General features: G+C 42.3%; 1 protein-coding gene across 1 annotated transcript in view; it reads left to right on the top strand.

Annotated features, from left to right (window-relative positions):
* dntt (deoxynucleotidyltransferase, terminal) overlaps nt 1-20,226 on the top strand; it is a 94,957-nt gene that overhangs the window by 32,465 nt on the left and 42,266 nt on the right. Inside the window, exons 6-9 of the mRNA XM_061040719.1 lie at nt 4,852-4,923; nt 5,118-5,241; nt 9,357-9,489; nt 19,268-19,370. Coding sequence (XP_060896702.1) covers nt 4,852-4,923; nt 5,118-5,241; nt 9,357-9,489; nt 19,268-19,370 — 432 coding nt within the window. The remainder of the gene's footprint in view (nt 1-4,851; nt 4,924-5,117; nt 5,242-9,356; nt 9,490-19,267; nt 19,371-20,226) is intronic.

Raw genomic sequence — 20,226 nt, 5'->3', positions numbered from 1 at the left:
CAAAAAAATATTGAATTGTGTCATTTACGGTAGGACGTACTGATTCTCCCTCTCTCTCATGCACACGCCAATTATGTGACTAAATGAATAGAGGTCGGAATTATACTTGGGTGGACATACATATACCTGGGCAGCCTGCAGAGTATCGTCTATGTGTGGGAACCGCTGGAGTACTTACAGGTTGCTTGCTGGAGATCTCAAGTTATTTATCTGAAGTCCAAAGAGTTGTAAAAACACAAAATGAACATACCTCATTAGTGTGGCCAATGGGAGCATGGCATGTTGTTGTCCAGCAGATCACAGTGACCAGACTTTAGTTTTCTAGATTCAGTGGAAAATGATCCCGTTATCAGGAGAAAAGAAGCTTTGTTATCTCGAGAGAAAGAGTTAAATGTATCTGTGATGAAGCAAAGATTGTGTCTCGAGATATCGAGAAAAAATAAGTTGAGCTCTCCAAGAATCGGTTAAGGCTGTTTCCTCACAGTGAAAAGGTTCCTGCTTTGAATCTCTGTTCGGACAGGGCTATTCAGTGTAGTTTGCATATTTTCCCAGTGTATGCATCGGTTCTCTCCAGGTACTCCTGCTTCCTCCTGCAGTCCAAACACATGCTTGTTAGGTAAACTGGTGACTCTACATTGACTGTAGGTGTGAATGTGAGTGTGACTGGTTGTCTGTCTCTATATGTGAGCCCTGTGATTGACTGGAGAACAGTCCAGGGTGTAACCCCACCTCTCTCCCAATGACAGCTGGGATCAGCCACAGCCCAACATGACCCCGGTGGTACAAAGCGGTAGGCTATAGATAATGGATGGATTTCCCCAAACAAGCATTTATATCATGTTTAGCAAAATGTTAACCAATTTCAGCGTAATTCTACAATTTGCGAACACTTAGATTAGACATCCCTTGTCATGTACTGTATCATTGCTGGCTGTGGCTCAGTTGGTAGAGTCGGTTGTCTCTCATCTGGAAGGTTGGAGGTTCAATCCCCAGCTCCTGCAGCCACATGTCCACTGTGTCCACGGGCAAGACACTGAACCCTGAATTGCTCCCATTGCTTCAATGGCGGTGTATGCATGTGTATAATGAGCTAATTTTGATGGACACTTTACACAGCAGCCTCTACCATCAGTGTGTGAATGTGCAGGTGTGACCTGCAGGTAAAAGCGCTTTGAGTAGTCAGAAGACTAGAAAATAACTATACAAGTTAAGTCCATTTACTTTGTCACAGTCTGCTAAGTGAATTGTAGAATTGTAGCCCTCAGTTTTGGTGTCTCATACTGGTTTGGTTAGTTTCTGTTTCATGCTACTGTACCTTCAGTAATTTTTGTAAGAGTGATTTTTTTTCTTCTTTCTAACGAATTATAAAGTCTATTTTTGATTCATGGTATGATGCATTACTTTTTGAAGGTAAAAGTATGAGAAGGTGCAGGACACAAATGGCTTCATTGTGTGTGCATTTACCGTTTGGAGGCTTTGAGGATTTTTCTCTGTGAGGGAGCGAGATACAAACTTTTCTTCACTTCATGGTGTCACACTTGTTGTTGTGTGTGATGGAGTATTGCTTCATTTTTGCTCAGATTGTTTTACTCTGCTGTCGAGGAGAATGTAGCAGAATCTTTCTTCCTCTAACAATGCCAATCTGCACACACACAGCTGACACTGAAGTGAAGTTTCTTCTAGCTGATCTTATTTGCTGTGGGTTTTCAAAGGTTAAAAAAAAAATCAGCGTTGAGCTCGATCTTCAAGAAACAAATCAAAAATAGTTTTCTAGCTCAAGACAGGCCCGCTAACAAATACTTGCCTCACACTGACAGGCACTGCGCACATTTATCTCGTCTTTGAGAAAATAAGTCTCAAAGGGTCACTCCACAATCATCTCCTCACCTACAGTGGAGCTCAGAGCAGAAATCACGGCAGGTTGTCAGGGAAAGCATTGAGAAATGTTTGCCTGCGGAGAACGCCAAGAAGTCCCTGCAGGGGAATGAGGTGCGCACTGCGGTCCAACTCTGACACGTTAACCTCACAAACACACAGCAGGTCTTGGAGCTGGTTTCTACACCTGTCAAATCTGTCAGCAGGAGGTAGATTCATTAAACAAAATAACATAAATGTCCCAGGAGACAGAATTAGGCCAGCTCTGAATGACCTCTCCCTGTTGTTGTTCTTACGTGATTCAGACGTGCGGCCCGAGGTGAGTTCTTCTTTTTTTTTTCTTTTTCTTTTTTTTGCTCGCTTGTCTTTTTAAAAACAGATCTCAACTCAAAACAACAAAATGACATGACACGAAAACAAAGTGAAACCAAACAGGGTAAAAACAAAACGCTTGATGTGCCTGTGAACATCGGAGTGACACTCAGTCAGCAGCGACTGAAGCGATCGCTGCCGACTGAACATCCAAAGTGGAGAAACCTACTGACATGAAAGTCTGCGAGCACTGAGGCAGAGTCAGAGATGAATAGTCAGTATGTTTGTGTGTGTGTGTGTGTGTGTGTGTGAGAGAGAGAGAGAGAGTCATTGTGCATGGATGAAGTGTGTCCCCCCTGGAGGAGAGAGTGTGTTGAAGCATTATCCGGGCGTTTGAGGTTGGCCTTGGCTGGAGGCTTGAAAAGCAGAGGTGGATGGGGTGGATGCATCGTTGAGCAGTGAAGCTGCTTTAAACTGTGCTGTACTCACAGAGTGGGTCCACTGCTTCATTGATACTGGATGTCATCCCCTCATGCATAAGCGTAAAGAAGGAATTTTAAAACCTGGGAACAAGTTTTATTTATATTTGTGTGTAAACTACAAGGTTGAAACGTCCGTAGAAAAGCTCCTGGACGTTGGTTTAGCCACCAATGCTCCTGCACAGTACATCCAGTTAATGTGCTTATTCTTGATTTTGACTCAGATGTGTGATGGTAATGGTAAATGGACTTGAGCTTATATAGTGCTTTTCTAGTCTTCCGACTACTCAAAGCTCTTTTACACCGCAGGTCACACCCACCCATTCACACCCTTTCACACACTGATGGTAGTGATCGCTATGTAGTATCATCCATCACAAGTAACTAATCCCATTCATACACCGCCACCGAAGCAGCGGGAGCAACTTGGGGTTAAGTGTCTTGCCCAAGGACACATCGGACATGTTGCCCAGCTGGGGATTGAACCCTCGACCTTCCGGTTGAGAGGCGACGACTCTACCAACTGAGCCACAGCCGCCCAGTGTGAAGACAAAACAGACTTTTTTTAATTGGAAAAAATAGCTATTTCAAGCCAAAAACAATGGCTACACAGTTCCTTTTAAAAGCCACCAGTGTTAAGGTTTGTATAATGTAAACCCTGAAGCAGACACAGCGGCACATTTGAAAGGTCAGTGATATTTTTATTGCGGGGGGGCTTGGTACAGGTGGAGGGCTGACTGGCTGCCTGGTTGAGGCACAGTGGAGGAAACTGTAGGTGCTTGTTTGGTTCTGTAGGTAAACAGAGAATGTGTTGGTGGAGCCGACTCGAGGAGAAGACACTGGCACAAAAAGAGACAACAAATGTTAGGATCTTATGGGAAATAACACACTAGGAAAAAACTCTAACAAGATTTAAGAGCGGCTGATAATGGCCACTTGAGACTTAATAATCTAGCGATGAGTAGAGTTGAAGTCAGGTTTTTGTACTGAGGCTGATGAGTTGTGTTAGTGTGAAGCAACCAGGTGTGTGATTAGAGGCCAAGCCCACAAGAGACAAAGGGGGAGGAGACACACAGGAACCAGGAACACACAGGGAAAACAGGATCACAGCCAGAGCCGTGATAACTCCTTCAAACTGAGAAGAAATGAACGTCTATAGCTGTTAGAGAGGAGAAAAGACAATGACCTTCTGAAAGTGAGGAGGAACTTTTACACCTGCTGACGCTGAGAATATACCAAAGATACAAACAGTGGAAGAGGATGCAAACATGCAGCTGTAAGGCAGGATGATATCTGGTCGCTGGGGATTGTTTACACCTGTCACATATTGGTCTTAGGCACACATTGTAGCTGATGTAGAACCTTGAAGGAACGACCATAGACTGTAAATATTAATGGACAAGTCAGCCATCTTTTACTAATATAATTTTACAAATATAGAAGAATACATAATTATTTTCTTGATTTCGATACTTCATGTAACGTTGTCAGAAATGAGTAATGATCTGAGCTTTACAGTGGCTAAAATAAGAACTTTTGGCACTTTATTAATTTACCTCTGAGGATACATTGCAGGATTATAAACCTGTTTTGTGGCTGCCAGTTGAAACAGTCTACAGGTGCAATATTAAAACTTTTTCTATCTTTGATTCAGTAAGATTCCAAATTCCCCTTTAAAAAGCTCCCAGACGCTTATTGAAAGACACAAATCCACAGACAGGCTCATTTTCAACACCAGCAACTTTTACAGTTTCCCAATGGTAGATGTTTTCGAAACTAACCAGAAAACTGCCGTCTCAATTTACGCCTTCACATAATGAAGACAATTAAAATGTGACCATCAAATGAATGGAGCTCTTCTGAGAGCGGCAGACAATTAAAAGGCGGACAAAGTTGTTTCCGAGGAAACAATAGAAGCTGGGGGGAAAGCATTACCTCGTGCTTTTTATGAATGCTATAAAAGCATTATTATTCCCAGGTTCCACAACAACAAAGTCGTTATTTCTTAAAAAGAAATGGAAATGAGGACACGAGGAGGAGCACCTGGTTGAGGTAGAAACTGTTTTTCAAACGAGGAGCGATCTGGGGCCATTTGTTAACTGCTGATGGAACAGAAATCAGTGAAAAACATGATGCTGACACCAAATGTTTGTCTTAATGACACGTCTTCTTTTATGTGTTGCAGGAGATACTTCAAAACGGCCGTTCGTTTGAAGTCGAGAGAATACTCTCTGATGAAAGGTTTCAAACACTAAAGGTCAGATGAAAAAACCACTTCATCGTTTGCTTTTTCTATTTCAGGGCTTTAAAATCGCAGCCAGCGTGATTTGCATTTAGCTTCTTTTAAGGACACACAGCTCTTCAAAACTGTGAATGCTAACCCCTTCTGAGGAGAGCCTGTCATTTCAGAGCATGTCTTCTTGATTATGTGCTCGCCTCGTTTCCTGCCAGCTGTTCACGAGTGTGTTTGGGGTTGGACCTAAGACGGCTGACAAGTGGTACCGCAGAGGGCTGCGCTCATTCAGCGACGTTCTGGCAGACAGCAGCATCCAGCTCAACCGGATGCAACAAAGTGGTACGTCAACATCTCACCGTCTCTGCAAATTATACACCGACTGTTTCAGCTCCAGTCTGCTTTATAGAAAGACTCAAAGACCTGATCGTTTCTTCTCTCCAGGGGGGGCCTGTGCGTCCCTTAGGAGGCTCCTTATGTGTGGCTGTAGCTGTAATGTGTTTCTCGAAAGTGAGACCAGCAGGGAGTTCACAGTGAAAACACAATGGGTAAAGGCAGCAGGGGGACTTTTAATAAAAATCAATGAATCCCGACTGTGAGAGGGAAAGCTCGCTGTGGATTTCCCATGAGCTCCTCTGTCAGCGGACAGGCAAAGAGAACGAGAGGCGCTGACTAACCCCCACATACTCTGTGCGCACCGCTGCTCGTCAGCGCAACCCAATGTACAGACTTGTGATTGTATTTTTCATCACTTCATCAACAGTATGTCAAAACAGGCACCGAACAAATCATCCTCAGAAAGTGAAAGCGTCATGTTGTTTGCACGTTTTCTCTTTAATCCCGTGTGATCTTACAGTTCTCCTGTGATGTGTGGACAGCTGATCATGCCTGTGCCCTGCATGTGATCACGTTCCAGAAACGGATCCAGAGGGGCAGGGCGCACACGGAGTATGTGGGGATTTGGGGTAACAGTTGAATAGAGACCATTGTTTCACGTCTTAGTGGAATATGTAAAAAACACATTCACAGTCACATTTCTGTGTGGATGTTAAACCCTAATTGCTTTTGAGATACAGTTATTTCGTTAAATTACAGCGTGGTTGTGGAGGAAGAAAACCAGATAGAATACCAGAAGCTGCTTATTGACCAGGTCTGTGTACATGTACAGTTCAAAGGGTTTATATTGCTGGCTCTGTACACGCTCAGAAGTAGATCTATTTGTAGATAAATAAAGAAAAAAAGCTCCACGAGGAAACATGAACATTTAAATACTTGGCAAGGCAGCTTTATTTACACACATTTGAACCTGAACACAAAGGCGATTCAAAGTGCTTTGGGCAAAGAAATGGTGAAGAAAAGCATTCCACTTAACACAACAAAAGGAAAAACACATCAAGGCAGTGAGTGACAAAAAGGAAAAATGTCTACGATGGTGACCAGGGTCACATGGGCCTCCTTGAATTTGATAGGCCACCCCAGGTAACACCCCCCAAATCCTAAACACTGATTTGCCGTTTTTCTTTTCTTTCTTTGTTTCCCTTGTTTTTCAGGGGTGGGACTAGTTTTAAAATCAACTCTTTGGGTTGTGTTTCACTACGTTTCATATTTCAATCAAGCACCTTTTCTTTTGTTGGTACTTTAAATTTGTAGAAAAAAATACTTGAAAAGACGACTGCAAAACCAAGACAGTGTGCAGAAATGTCTTTTCTGTTTAAAAGATAAAAAATTATACACAGGAATGTATGATATTAAATTGTGTATGAGACAGTAAATTATATTCATGGATGAGCAAAAGTGTCAATACGTCCCTGTTGGAACGGTCAAGAGGTCATAAAACACGATTATCGTTTGTTAAGTGCCTCTAATTTATGCTTCATAAACAGGAGGTAGGTGTTATCTAGAATATAAAATGTATTTAGCATATTGTCAGATATACCGTTCATACAGTGTGTGAAAAGTGTTCACTGTGTGACTGTCTCAGTTTATTAGAGATACATCCTAATCGAAGAAGTTGTTGTTTGAATGTTTTGTAACGCTTCTGTAGCGCCCACCAGAGGACAGGAGTGGGAACAGGTCATGTTCAGGGTGCCGATGATCTGCAGTGATATTTGATGACTGGATAGAGGACAGGTTAGGTCGAGTATCTTTTCTGCATTCCCGATTCTGTCTCCTTTCCTGTTTAGCAGCAGGTTCAAACCAGACAGAGAGGGCTTTGCAGACTGGATGATTTTAGTTTAAACTCAGCAGCTCCTGAGGAGGAATTCCTGAGCTGAGGTGTGATGCTGTATGTTTGGAGGTTCAGTTTGTGACCCGTGAGATTGTGGATCTCAGACAACCTGAAGCAGAGTCCAGGTTCAAACGTGAGCTTTTTGATCTCTGGCAGCTCTTGATCTTTACTTGTTGTGGTGAAGTAGGTGTAATAACTGTCCAGAGGGGGTGTTAGAAGAAAGACCTGTGGTGACCTGAGTATCAGGAGAGTTGATCATGTTACTAACATGAAAGAGTGTGCAGCAGAGAGAGGATGAGGTCCGGAAAGGTCATCATGTTGACTCGCTTGTGAGATTTTTATTTGATATTTTCCAGAGTTTGATGAGCAAAGAGGTAAAGGATTGCATAAAATACAGTCGATGTATTTTGAGCCATGTTAGTAGGATGGCTCTACTGTGTTGTTATAGCCATCTTAGATATTAACAGTTCCTTTTTAATGACTGGGTGGAAAAAAGCAACAAAAAACAAACAATGTCCTTCTGACTATTTGAAATTTTATTTTTTCAATTAAATATTTGATTTTTACAAGTGTATGTGGTCATTGTAGGTAATGTGATTTCAGACTAGTTTGACTAGTCGCAATCAAATAAAGCAATGTTGAATTTCTCGAAGTCGGACTAACACATTTAGATAATGTTGCTAGGAGGTTAATTTATTCTTGTGTGTATTACGCCTCAATCGGACCCAAACTGGCCAAGGCGTTTTTTTGTCATTCTCACCAGTTCCCACGCTGGGCTTTGACCTGGAAGTAGAACAGCATAAAAGCATAGAAGAAAGCCGGGAAGGCATTGTTGTCTACCTTTGGATATCAATATAAGCACAAGGAATGGTAAAGCATAGAGCACGTATGACTTAACTCAACTTACTACCAGTTTGCCGCTTGCTAACTTGTTTTGACGACTGACTGGAAGAAGGTCTAATAGTAACTCACTGATACGGAGCTTATCATACTGTAGTGGAGTTGGACATAACCCCCAGTGCAGGTAAACTGGGACAGGGACAGTAGTCCAGTTAAAAAGCCTCATCGAGCTGTGACAGTAGCTCGACTTAAACATACTGAAGGTAAACCATCATAAACTCAGTACTCAGTAGTTCAGATGATTTAGTGTGGATTAGAAAAATGTATGTTTAGAGCCTTAAATGTCAACCTCACTGGTGACGGAGAGAAAATTCAAGGAATCCCCGAAGTCAGTGGACTTATCCCGTTGAAACAATTGCTGTTTGCAAAATATTTTATGGTTCAGATCTTTTCATATGGACTGGTTTACAGATAATAATGAAGAATGATTTGTTTCACAAAACAGGTGCAGAACAAGAAGTAAAGTTAAGCGCACTTTTGCAGCGATAATTCTCTAAAGTGAAGCAACGCTCTCATCTGAAAGAAAAAGCTGAGTGAACAAGAATGCAGCTGCATTGTGCACGAGCAGCCACACACGCAGATACCATCAGCCGCAGTCGTTGTCAGAGATAGAAATCCCACGGCGCATTTAATGTCCCCGACTAAATGTCTCAAAGGGAAACACCGGTACGCACAGAATCATTTGTCTGCATCATTTCTCTGCTTGCTCAGAATGAGGCTCTGCGTGAGCTGCTGATTCAAAACATTATATTACACTGCTCGCAGGTTCCCATTCAGTAAGAAACTCCATCTGATAATGTGTTACGCTGACAGACATCTTCATCAAACTGGTCATAATCCATCACTTTGAACGGTGCGGGCTCGGCACCGTGCAGAGAAATAATGTGAGTTTTTGACAAGGAAAATGTGTTTGAACCCTGATCTCCCTCTCTATTGTGCAAATCAGAAAAGAGCAGAATTAAATGAACTATCCCTGCGTGACAGACCAACATGTCTTTAAACTAAGCTCTGTGTGTTCTCCAGGAAGGGAAATGCAAATTCATGGTTTTTATGTTGCACAGAAAAAAACAAAGACATACAAATGTAGAAGCATGAAATCAACATGATACCTATCAATCATAATCTGGCTCAGTATGTACAGTGGCTGTAATCCTCCTGTGTGTGTGTCTGTGCAGCAGCAGTGCACTGCTCGTCTCCTCCTCTCAGCCAGCAGAACACATCACATGTTACTGCACTTTTAATTCTGCCTGACGCTCCACTTCCCCAGCGCAAACGTCTATGATTGATGGCTGGCTCACACACTAATAACTACGTGCTCTTTTCCCCGCAGGTTTCCTGCATTATGGAGACATCTCCAGGGCTGTCAGTAAAGCAGAGGCCCGAGCCCTGAGGAACATTATCGACGAAGCTGTCCATGCGATCACACCGGACGCTGTACTGGCGCTGACAGGTGGCTTTCGCAGGTACAAGACATGTCTCCTCCTCTCAGTGCTGATGTGGTGGTTGAAAACGGAGACAATTCCTACCCTGCACTTTCCTTTTTTTTCTCCTCCGTCATTGTCAAACTCATGTTGGTCATGCACAGGGAATATAAAGCAGATAGGACAATAATGGTAGGAGAATATCACTGTATTTTTCTCTGCCAACAAACATCAGTATTTTTTTAAATATATATAATCTTACACAGGGATCACCTTTCGGTTCATACCTCGGTTTTGGGGTCACAGTTTGCTAAGATTTTGGGTTTGACTGGAAAAAGGCCACAAAAAGTCCTGGATGCTGGAAGCTAAGTTTCTCTAATTTATTATGAAACGACAGTCAGGAAAGTTACAGTTTACAGCCTTGTTGGGCGACTGTGGCTCAGTTTGTAGAGTCAGTCGTCTCTCAACCACAAAGTGCTTGGGCAAGACACTTAACCCCAAGCTGCTTCTTCAGCGGCTGTGTATGAATGGGATTAGTTACTTCTGATTGTCTCACTACTCAGCAGCCTCTGCCATCAGTGTGTGAATGTGTAGGTGTGACAATGGTGTAAAAGCGCTTTGAGTAGTCAGGAGACTAGAAAAGCGCTCAAGCCCATTTACCATTTACAGCCTGTAGTGTATTAAACATTAGAGATTAAAAAAAGGGTAAAACAGATAAATATAATGCAAAATAAAGAGCAACATAGAAATAAACTAATACATAACATTTTGAAAGAAGGAGGCGGGTCTTGTAGCTCCGCCGTGTCATGTTGCTGTACTGTATGTCACTCTTCGCCTTGGTGCGTTTTGTTGAGTCTACTTCTTCTTCTTCGTTTGTTATTAAATAACGGTACGCAAACAGGAACGGGCAGATTACCGCCACTTGGATTGGGGTGTGAATGCTGCTATCTGTGATTGCCTTTTGTCTGTATGTACCAAATGGACACATACTGTATACTGTTACAGGCATACTATGAACAGATATCTACATGCAAGTGCAGCTAACAATATAAGCTGATCCCCTGTTGACATTAATTAAAAACGAGGAGCTTGAAAACCAAATGTCTGTTGTTCAAAGTGTTCTGGCATTATCTTTAATTTTATTACAATCCCCTGTTCACATCGTGTGATTGCCCAGCGTTTATGCAGAGATATTAGAAGAAACTGAAGTGGTCTTCTTGAAACCTTATTATTTTTGCAAACGATAGTCCCAGTGTGTGTGTGTGTGTGCGTGTGTTGCGAGCAGAGCAGCTGTTGATATCTCTTTGTTCCACATAATGAAAACTTAATGACGAGTACCCCGGTCAGTCCCTATATACTATTATATTGACATTAAGATGAAGAAATGCATTACATCGTCAGTCTCTGAGTGCATGCTGAGCACTCTTTTAAAGCTTCCTACTGAGAGCGACTATTTCCTCTCAGCTGGTGCCCCCCCCCCCCCTCCCTCCCCTCCGTCGCTACCTATTTGTGCTGCTCTGTTATTTGTGCTGCTTTGTGCCTGAGTAAGCGTGGAGCACTTCGCTCTGCTGTTGTAAAAATCCAGCCATAACCAGCGGTGTGTGTGGTAAATAATTCAGAAGCAGTCTGGCAGTGAGGACAGGCGCTCGCCTCTCAACAGGGGTGACAGAGCCGCCACAGCTTAGCTGATGCTCTTTAATAGTGCCTGGGCTACGAAACATTACATGTTGCCAAAGAAAGGTCTCTTTTTTTCCCCCTTAAAAAGCAACTTAGAAAACTTTCTCTGTTTGTTGTGTTCTAGCATATTTCACTTCTCCAAAGTTTGGTAAATAAGATTACAGATGTAAAATGAAAACTTTTTCTTCAAAAGAAACAACAACTCCTGTGGCAAGTGCTTTTAAGTGGAAGTTTGGAACAATTTGAAATAAGAGAAGATATATCAGATACTTGATGGTAGTGGTGGTGGTGCTACATAACTGACTTTAATTAATATGATACTTGGCTCTCAACATTTGAATCATTTTACTAGGATAGAACGAAACATGTGCAAAAGCTTCAGCAATTAGTCCACATCATGATGTCTCGATGTGTTTAGAGTTTAGGGATAGTGAGGCTGAAGCTGTAGTGTTTGATGATAGACTATAAACAAGATGGATGATGTGACACCTCCCCAAAATTGATGCCAAACAGTTCATTTTTTACTAGCTTAGGTTATATTTGAGATATTATTTAAGGGTTTTATGAAGATATTAAACGCACACTTTGTAAATACCACCACCAGGGGGTGATCAGTCAAAACAATAACAAAAGATGAAGTCAAGGCTGGCGGGGAATCATGAGAGTTCTCTCTGCTTCTCCACCCCCAATGATCATAACTCCAAATTGACGAACGGGAGAAACAGACCTGAGGAAGAGAATATGTTAATTGAGAAGATAATGCATCCGAGTGTACAGTTAGCAGGCTTATTACTCTCTTGTTCCCTCTCATGTGTTCTGTTTTTTTCAATGGATGAACCAAAGAAATGTCAGGAAAAAATATACGTGGGCGGCCTACCCAGGTGTTGTCGATGTGTGGGAAACACTGACGACTCAACAGAGTTTGTGTCACAGCAAATCGACTCAGCTCCCATGTTAAAAGCTGCTGGTCATACAGGATCATGTTGGGCTGTTGCAGTAAAAGTTCTGAACGTAATAAGATCCACTTTTGACTGATAAGACTCAAACTGTTTAATATTGCTTCTCCAAAGTTACATCGTCTCGTTTTTAAAACTCAGACTGAGCATGGTGTATAATTAATCTGCCTCTGTGGTTAAAGGTCCACAACTTTCCAGAGATGGTGTCTGGGAAAAAAAAAATCCAATAACTCCAATCTTCAGGAGGAGAAGTGACAGCTTGAATGATATCTGATTATGTAAATAACGGCTCCTCCAGGGAGAAATGCGGTAAAGGAGATGAGCAAAGTGATTAGAGCATCATGGGTAGTTAACATCAAGAATGAAGGGGGAGGAACGGCGCAGGATTTATGGGCGCTGCAGACTGTGAAGGGGGCCTGGGAGAGCACTTTTATGGCTGCAAAAACTCGGTGAGATGAAGCACACGTTTACCTCGGCTCATATTCTGGCGAGGACTCAGGGAATATTACGGGAGACCTAATTGGAATCACGCGGCGCTTTAATTGAAAAAATGATTGTCTTGTACATTATCAGTCAGTAAGCAAGTCATTTACCTTTATCTTGTTGAAAAGCAGATTCAACAGACGTGGCGCTCACACAGTGGGAGGCGTTATAATGCCTAATAGTCCATATGCTGTGTAAGACGCCAGCAGCAGCACTAATAACCCACTAATTCTCCTCAGTGTGACAGATTTAAAAAATGCTCCCTCCTTAAGTCCTGTCTGCTCGATTTAATTACCTACGATTTCCATCCTGATGCAGAGTCCCTCATTAACTTCATGTTTCCAGCAGATAGCCCCTGTCAAAAAAATGGAATAAGCTTCGGCATATATACAACTTAAATAGATGTGGACAATCTTTCTTACACAAACAACTCGCCTCGGGAAAGTTTCACAAAATAAGCGCCCTGCAGTGGTAAACTCCAGCTGTCATCCACTTGAGAAGAACCCAGCGTGGCGAGGATATGTTGACGCCGCTGACATTAGCCTTATTGAAAGGACAGCTGTGGAAGGCGGGTGTCGAGTCTTAAAGCGGTTTTGTCTGGGTGGGTGGGGTGGGGGGGTGGGGGGGGCAGGATTAAAAATAGATTAGGGTTGAAAATACAGCTTCTAACACCGCCGCGTGTGAAAGACTCACACTGTGTCAGCCGAGTGCTGTTTTTATGCTGGTGTGAAGTCCCCGCTGTGGATCTTATTCAACATCAGATTGTCTGAAATACGACTCAAAGTGACGCTTCCTTCAGCTGAATGAGAACAGAACTGAGCTAATCTTGTTTGACCCTCCTCACTCTGTCACCAGATTAAGTAATTCTCTTGGGCTCCTGTCTGAGAATGTACACAACACGGTTTAAAATCTGAAGAGTCTTTAAAAATCAGTAAACTGGTCGCTCAAGGCCGCTTCCATCAGCTTTAAAACGAGGACATGTAACGCTGTTTTACCTCATAAGGTCCTGGAACAATAAATTCTTATTTATTATGTGGCTCGGTGGTAGAGATGGTCGTCTCTTATTTTAAAGCTTGGTGGTTCTTCTTAGCTCCAGCATTCAACATTTCTCCTAAAGGCCCTGACACACCAAGGTGGTCGTCAGCCATCGGTCCTAGTTGGACCGTTGGCTGTCGGTGTGAGGGATCTCTCTGATTGGCTGTTTTGAGGTTTCATTCCTCTCCAGCTCTCCTCACAGGTTCAGTAAAAGCCCCTTGAGCATGTCGCTGTAGTATCCATGTTTTCACCCATTAGTGCGGTTTCTCCTTATTTGTCTCCTCCGCCTCTTCTTTTGTTTTTCCACTAAAAGACCAAGAGCTGACAACGCCAGCGCCATTTTCAACTTTTTATCAGACATTATTCTCCATTAGTAGATTACCTGTAATACGAGTGGTGACTGACAGTGGTGAGAAAATGGTCTTCTCGTATCAGAACAATGGACTACCGCCGCCTGCTGGCATGGAGAGTTATTTCCTCCCATGCATGCACAGAACAACGTATGTGGTGGTTGGCTGTCGGCTGTAGTCTTTGCAGTGTGTTCTAGTGCGACTTCTTGGCCAAGACAAAGGCGACGTGAGGCGACGCCACAGGCGGCCTTCGTCGCGACTCGTTCTTTGCCGTCTGCTTGGTGTGTCAGGGTCTTTAGGAAAGACACTGAACCTGAAAAAGCTCCTGTGATCTAAATGTGTATGTGGCACACAGTGAATACTGAAGGGCGCTTTACATAGCATCCTCTGAATCAGTGTATTTATGTCTGTGTGAATGAATGTGACATTTAAAGAATAAAGAATCTGTCTCTAGAGACTGATTCATGTTGTACCTTTTCAATCATGTTTGAAGACCTTCTCTCTCTGAGGAAACTTCAGCATGAAGTGAAACGCATCATTTCCTCTCTCCGTCTCCTTAATAATATCGTATTACTCTGTTGATTGTTATCGTGACTTATAGTTATTGCATTACTAATGAACTCCTTGAATCATGACTGCTGTGTACCGTGGCAGCACATTCAGTCAGCTTCATTCGTCTTTAAAGTTGCTGCATAAATCAAGTGACCTACACGATACTGACAGAAATGTTGCCTGCCTGCAAATCCTCAAACATGGGCCGAGTCCTGCTGCATTGTTTCCCAACAAACAAGATAAGTTTTGCTTATCAGTTTATTTCAGGGAGTTGTAATTTGGAAACCAAGTCCATTATCAGCTTGCAGGAGGAAGAGCAAAACAAACTGATCATGAGCTACAGCATCCTCTGCTTATTGCTTCTTTGTTTTTTATATTTTATCGTCCTGGTTATCACCGTGTGTGTGTGTGTGTGTGTGGTCCTGGTTATCACCTCGTGTGTGTGTGTGTGTGTGTCGTCCTGGTTATCACCGTGTGTGTGTGTGTGTGTGTGTGTGTGTGTGTGTGTGTCATCCTGGTTATCACTGTGTGTGTGTGTGTGTGTGTGTGTGTGTGTGTGTGTGTCATCCTGGTTATCACCTTGTGTGTGTCGTCCTGGTTATCACTGTGTGTGTGTGTGTGTGTGTGTCGTCCTGGTTATCACCGTGTGTGTGTGTCGTCCTGGTTATCACTGTGTGTGTGTGTGTGTCGTCCTGGTTATAACCGTGTGTGTGTGTGTGTCGTCCTAGTTACCACCTTCTTTTTGTGACTTATAGTGAAACTTTGAGATCTGAAATAATGCATCAGTTTGCACCAACCATTTTCTTTCCCCTGACCAGCTTCCTTTAAACTTCCTGCAGATGAATGCTTTCTGTGAAAACTTCCAGCAGCAACACTTCCAATATGTGTATTATTTATACTCGTCGCCCTGTCATCCACAAATTTGTAAATAACCATGTATATTTCAAAGGCTTTGTGCAGAAAGAATCAATAATTTAACTTTTTCCCTCACGCAATAAGAAAAAAGTAGACTGACTTAACTGCTTTGTGCTTGTTGTTGCACCGAATCGCGAGGCGGTGTTACTTTGCACAGTGTGTTAACAGTCCATCAAAGCTAATATTTGCAGCTGAAACCCTGCCTGCTTCATCTCCCGCTGAGCAGGAGTGGGTGCCTAATGCTGAATAAAAAATGTGTTGTGAAAGTGCATCATTAGAGGCAGAGCAGAAGAAGAAGAAAAACACCCTCTCTCCTGGCAGAATGTGTCTAACGTGCTGTTGTCTACTTTTCAGCTGACTTAAGTTGAACCAGAGGAGGCATCTGCACAGGCCTGACACATACTAATGCACCGGTGCATTCAGGAGGGAGTTGAGAAGTGTAATGCCACCATTTCCCATGTCACATCCATCCCTGCAGGGATAAAATCAGCTTTTTTTTTAAAGCTCTATTTGGAGGTAAACTCAGTTTATGCGGATGCTTTTTTGCTATTCACTGCACACATCCATGCCGTGCACTCCACTGAGTTTTGCCAGCACAGCAGAGGGTAGAAGGATTCACTTAACAAGTGGAGCGCACTGTACAAGCTGGGAGTGTTTGTGGAAACTCAGCTCTGCCAATTAAAAGTGTTTGGGCGGTTTCAGAGGAAAGTTGCTCTCTCAGCAGATGGAAGTCTGTGATGCAGTCTCTGATAGCCCCATGCTACCAGTGTACTCATTAAACGAGCGTCGACTTTTCACTTAAAGGCCGACATAAATACCACTGAGCATGAATACAAGGAAGAACTCCCACATCTTCTATTATTATAGAGGGGAGGATAAATGACACAGTCACCGCTGCAGAGCGGACCTGTAAGCGCGGCACTCACTCTGTTAGAGCCACAGGGGTACACGCTCTCACACTAACGCTTACCATTAACATTATCATGCCTCGTGGAGCTCTAATGGCTGCTCTCTAATACTTCCTTGCTCCCTGAATTAGCCACACTGACCTTTGAAGCTTCCCCACGAGCCATTCACAGCCTGCCTCCATCCCTTGAACGCTGCTCTCCATCCCTGCCGTCACCCGGCAGTTAGAGGTAGCGAGGAGAGATCAAACACAGAGCCTGTGGCAGCTGAGCTTTCTGTACAGCCACATTACACCCAACATTTGTTCTCATCTCTTTTAGTTGTCAGACAATTTGAGAAATCGAACTGACAGCAGCTCCAGTGTCACGGTTAACAACCAAGATTTTACACTGATTCAAAGGATGTGTGGGTGCCTGTTTTTGATTTGTATGAAATGATGCCTGGTCTTATGGAAGGTAGGACTGAAGCAAAAATGATTGGATTACAGCCTGGCAGAGTGCGCTTCTGTTATTCGACGGGCAACTTCAGCACCCATGGGTATCAGCACTCTACCTGCTCATACTGTACTGAAACTAAAAAAATCACAGCGAGAGAGAGAGACAGATTAAATTAATGTTTTATGAACTTTCAGGAAGTCAAGTTTTTAGCTCCTAAAATGTCTTTTCCTGCATTCTGATCAATTTTTATTCCCCGGTTTGTCCTTTTTTTTCTTCAGAACTTTTTTAAAGCGGAAGGTATTCATTAAATTGTCTCTCGTCCATTTTGAGGGTAAGACAAGCATCATTCAGTCATTTACTATTATTTGAGTGAGTACTGTAATTGCAAATATTGCACATTTTGAGCCACTGCTGTGGTTTTAAGTTTATCAGCTCTTGGGCGCCCCCTATACAGGCCCAGGTCCCAAAGCAGTTGCCTGCCTTGCCTGTTGACAAGTAGCTGCTCTGTTAACCACTACCCTTCAGAGTGACACAAACCAGCCACCTGTTAAAGCCAAGAGGGCAAATGTGGGGAGCTTCTCTCTAACTTGTTTTATATGTTGAAACATTTTCAGTCGAAGGTTTGTTTTTGGTTTTCTCCCTTTGGATTCCAACCGTGTTAGATTTGAGAGCGTCTGACCACCGACCAAGCTGCAGTAATCAAAAAGTAGGTCTTCAGAACAGACTGTGGATTGTGATTGTTCTGTTGTGTCCGAGTTGTTTTCTCTTTCATGACTGGTTTAAAAAAAAAAAACTCTCCATATGTAGTTGTCTGAGCAGGTTGAAAACAAAGGAACCAACTGTTTCCTTTCATCACTCCATCTGACGGGTGTTTGGATTATCCCGGAGTCTGTCTCAGCATGCACTGAGTGAAAGGAAGGGAAGCTTTGATGATGCTATGAAAAGGATATATACTTAGTATTCACCCCGTCCGGATGATCAGCAACAACAATCACATTTAATGAGCCATAATCTACAAAACAGCTAGGTTTGGTTCTTGAATCCAGAAAAATATCTCTTATACACCATAATTTCCTGATTTCCAACATTCAAATAATAGTAAATAGTAAATTTATTGATGGACAGCCCCTTGAGATAAATCATCTTGAACAACACATTCAAAGGCTTTTATGCACCAACACACCTGCACATTACTCTCATACTGCCACTACATCCACACAGTGTAAACCAGAACTAGATTTCACATGACATATTACTAATAATTACTACATTAATAGTATTGACACTTGTGTTACTACTGATGGTAATGACAAAGGTTACAAATAGGGGCCAGGAAGACAGGGCGATATGAGAAAACATAAAAATTAGTTTTTGAAGGTGTGAAAACAGTTACTTGTTCTTAGGTTATCTGTCAAATTATTCCTGTCAGAAGGAGCTTTAAATGTAAAGGCACCTCTGCCAATTCCTTTTTTGGTATTTGAGACAGGGACAAAAGGTTGCTGGCTGTGTCCGAGCGAGTAGTATTAGTTACTTTTAAAGAAAGACTGTGCGATTTTTATGATCCAGTAGATGTCGCGCTTGAGCTCCAGCATGAAACCAAAACAAACTGCAGTCTGGCACCTCGGTTATTCTGAATCCTCCGCTGTCCTCCAGCCCCTCTCCACTCACATTTGCACAAAGGAGTTATCAGATGGAACGCACCATAATGAAACACCATTAAGCGCTAGTCGCAGACAAAATTGTCCTTGTTACGAGCTGCATTGTTGTTTTAGCAGGCTAATGTTAGCACTCTTTAGTTAGCTCGTAGCTTCACATTGCATGTACATTTCAATTTCACTAGAAACATACCTCAGTCTCAGTGGATCCTTTCTGCAAATATAAAGTATAAACACAAATAAATCTAATTACATTCCTTTAACATTTTGAATATGTCTGCACAACAGCTCCTACTAAAGAATATGTAAAACCTTGAAACCATAAACCTGCCTCATTTTCCAATCCAAGAAGTGTGAGAGGGCTGCTGAAGGAGATATTCAGAAATCTGTAATCTTAAGCTGCATGTTCAGAAATGGAGACATCATTGTCAGAGATTTGATAAACGGTGTGCTGTACCTGGTTCAGCAGGCTGCAGCTGTGCTACGCCGTCTGCATGTGTACATATCTTTTAGATCTCTGCTGAGCTTTTCACTGTTTCTGTTCCTGCCTGATAATCACCTGATTATCACCTCCAGTGCTGCGGTACTGCTGACGGAGAGAAACCATTGTGTAAGCTCAGCCAGGATCCATATGGGTCTGTCTGTCTGCTTTAGGAGACTGGTCCAGCTATTAAATGATGATTCTTATAAAAGTTTGAGTTAAGTTTTTGCACTTCATAACTTAAGACAAATTATTATTTACATCATGAATAACTCGGTTTTACTTCTGCTTTGAAGAGTTCTGACACATCCCCTCTTCCTCAGTGAAGGACATGATGGAGATGAATCTTTTTTATTTCTGTGTTTATCTGCAGGGGGAAGGAGTTTGGTCATGATGTGGACTTTATCGTGACCACACCCGAGCCGGGGGACGAGGAGACTCTGATACCCAAAGTTATTAACAGACTGACAAAACAAGTAAGTGTGTTGTTCCCTTTCTCTGCACTAATGGGAAGTAATAAGGATGTTGAGCCATCAGTGGTGAGGGAAATGTTAAGCTGTCCCTAAAATTTCTATAATTATTCAGCAGTGATGGTTTAAATGTGTTTAAAAAGAACATCTCCTTGAGAGATTTATCATAGGGGTTGGTAAATAGGAGGACATTTTAATTAACGCAGCACTGCAGAATATCCTTCTGAAAACCTGTATTTTTGTGCTCACATGTTTCTATAATTATAAAAATAAGTTCAGGACAGTGTTTGAAAACTCCATTTGAAAGTAGTTAAAAGTTTAGAAATTAAACTTTGGGGTCACAATAGGACATTTCATTCATTTTACTTTTACCTCGTACTTTTGCTCACCCCCAACAGCTCAGACATGCAGTTTACAGAAGACCCACTCTGACATCTCTCCACTAGTGTATGTCCAAAAGTCCTGTTTGTGCATGTGTTTGTCTTTCAGGCCTGTGTGTCTCTCTCAGTGTAAACCAGAACTTCCCTCAGGGATGAGTAAAGTATGTCAAATTTAAAATGATCATATGAGGATGTGCTTCTGGGAATGCCGGCTAACTATTTAGGTAAGGTGTAGAATTTCAAGAAGTTCTTGAAAATTGCTTGGTCTAGAAAATCCGATTAAATCGTCCAATCTTGTTTACAAAAAAAATCTGTATAAACCTTGAGTTAGTGTCGAAACCTCTGAGTGGGATTGGGATAACTTTTATCCAAAAAATCAGGATAATCCTAGTTTACAACAACAACATGTAATAAATAAATGTCAATAGTTAATCGCGATTAATCACATTTTTTATTGCATGTTTAAAATTAAAATATTTTCG

Source organism: Labrus mixtus, chromosome 6 (genome assembly GCF_963584025.1).
Source record: "Labrus mixtus chromosome 6, fLabMix1.1, whole genome shotgun sequence".
Lineage (NCBI taxonomy): Eukaryota > Metazoa > Chordata > Actinopteri > Labriformes > Labridae > Labrus > Labrus mixtus.
This window is presented reverse-complemented; position numbering and strand designations above follow the sequence as displayed.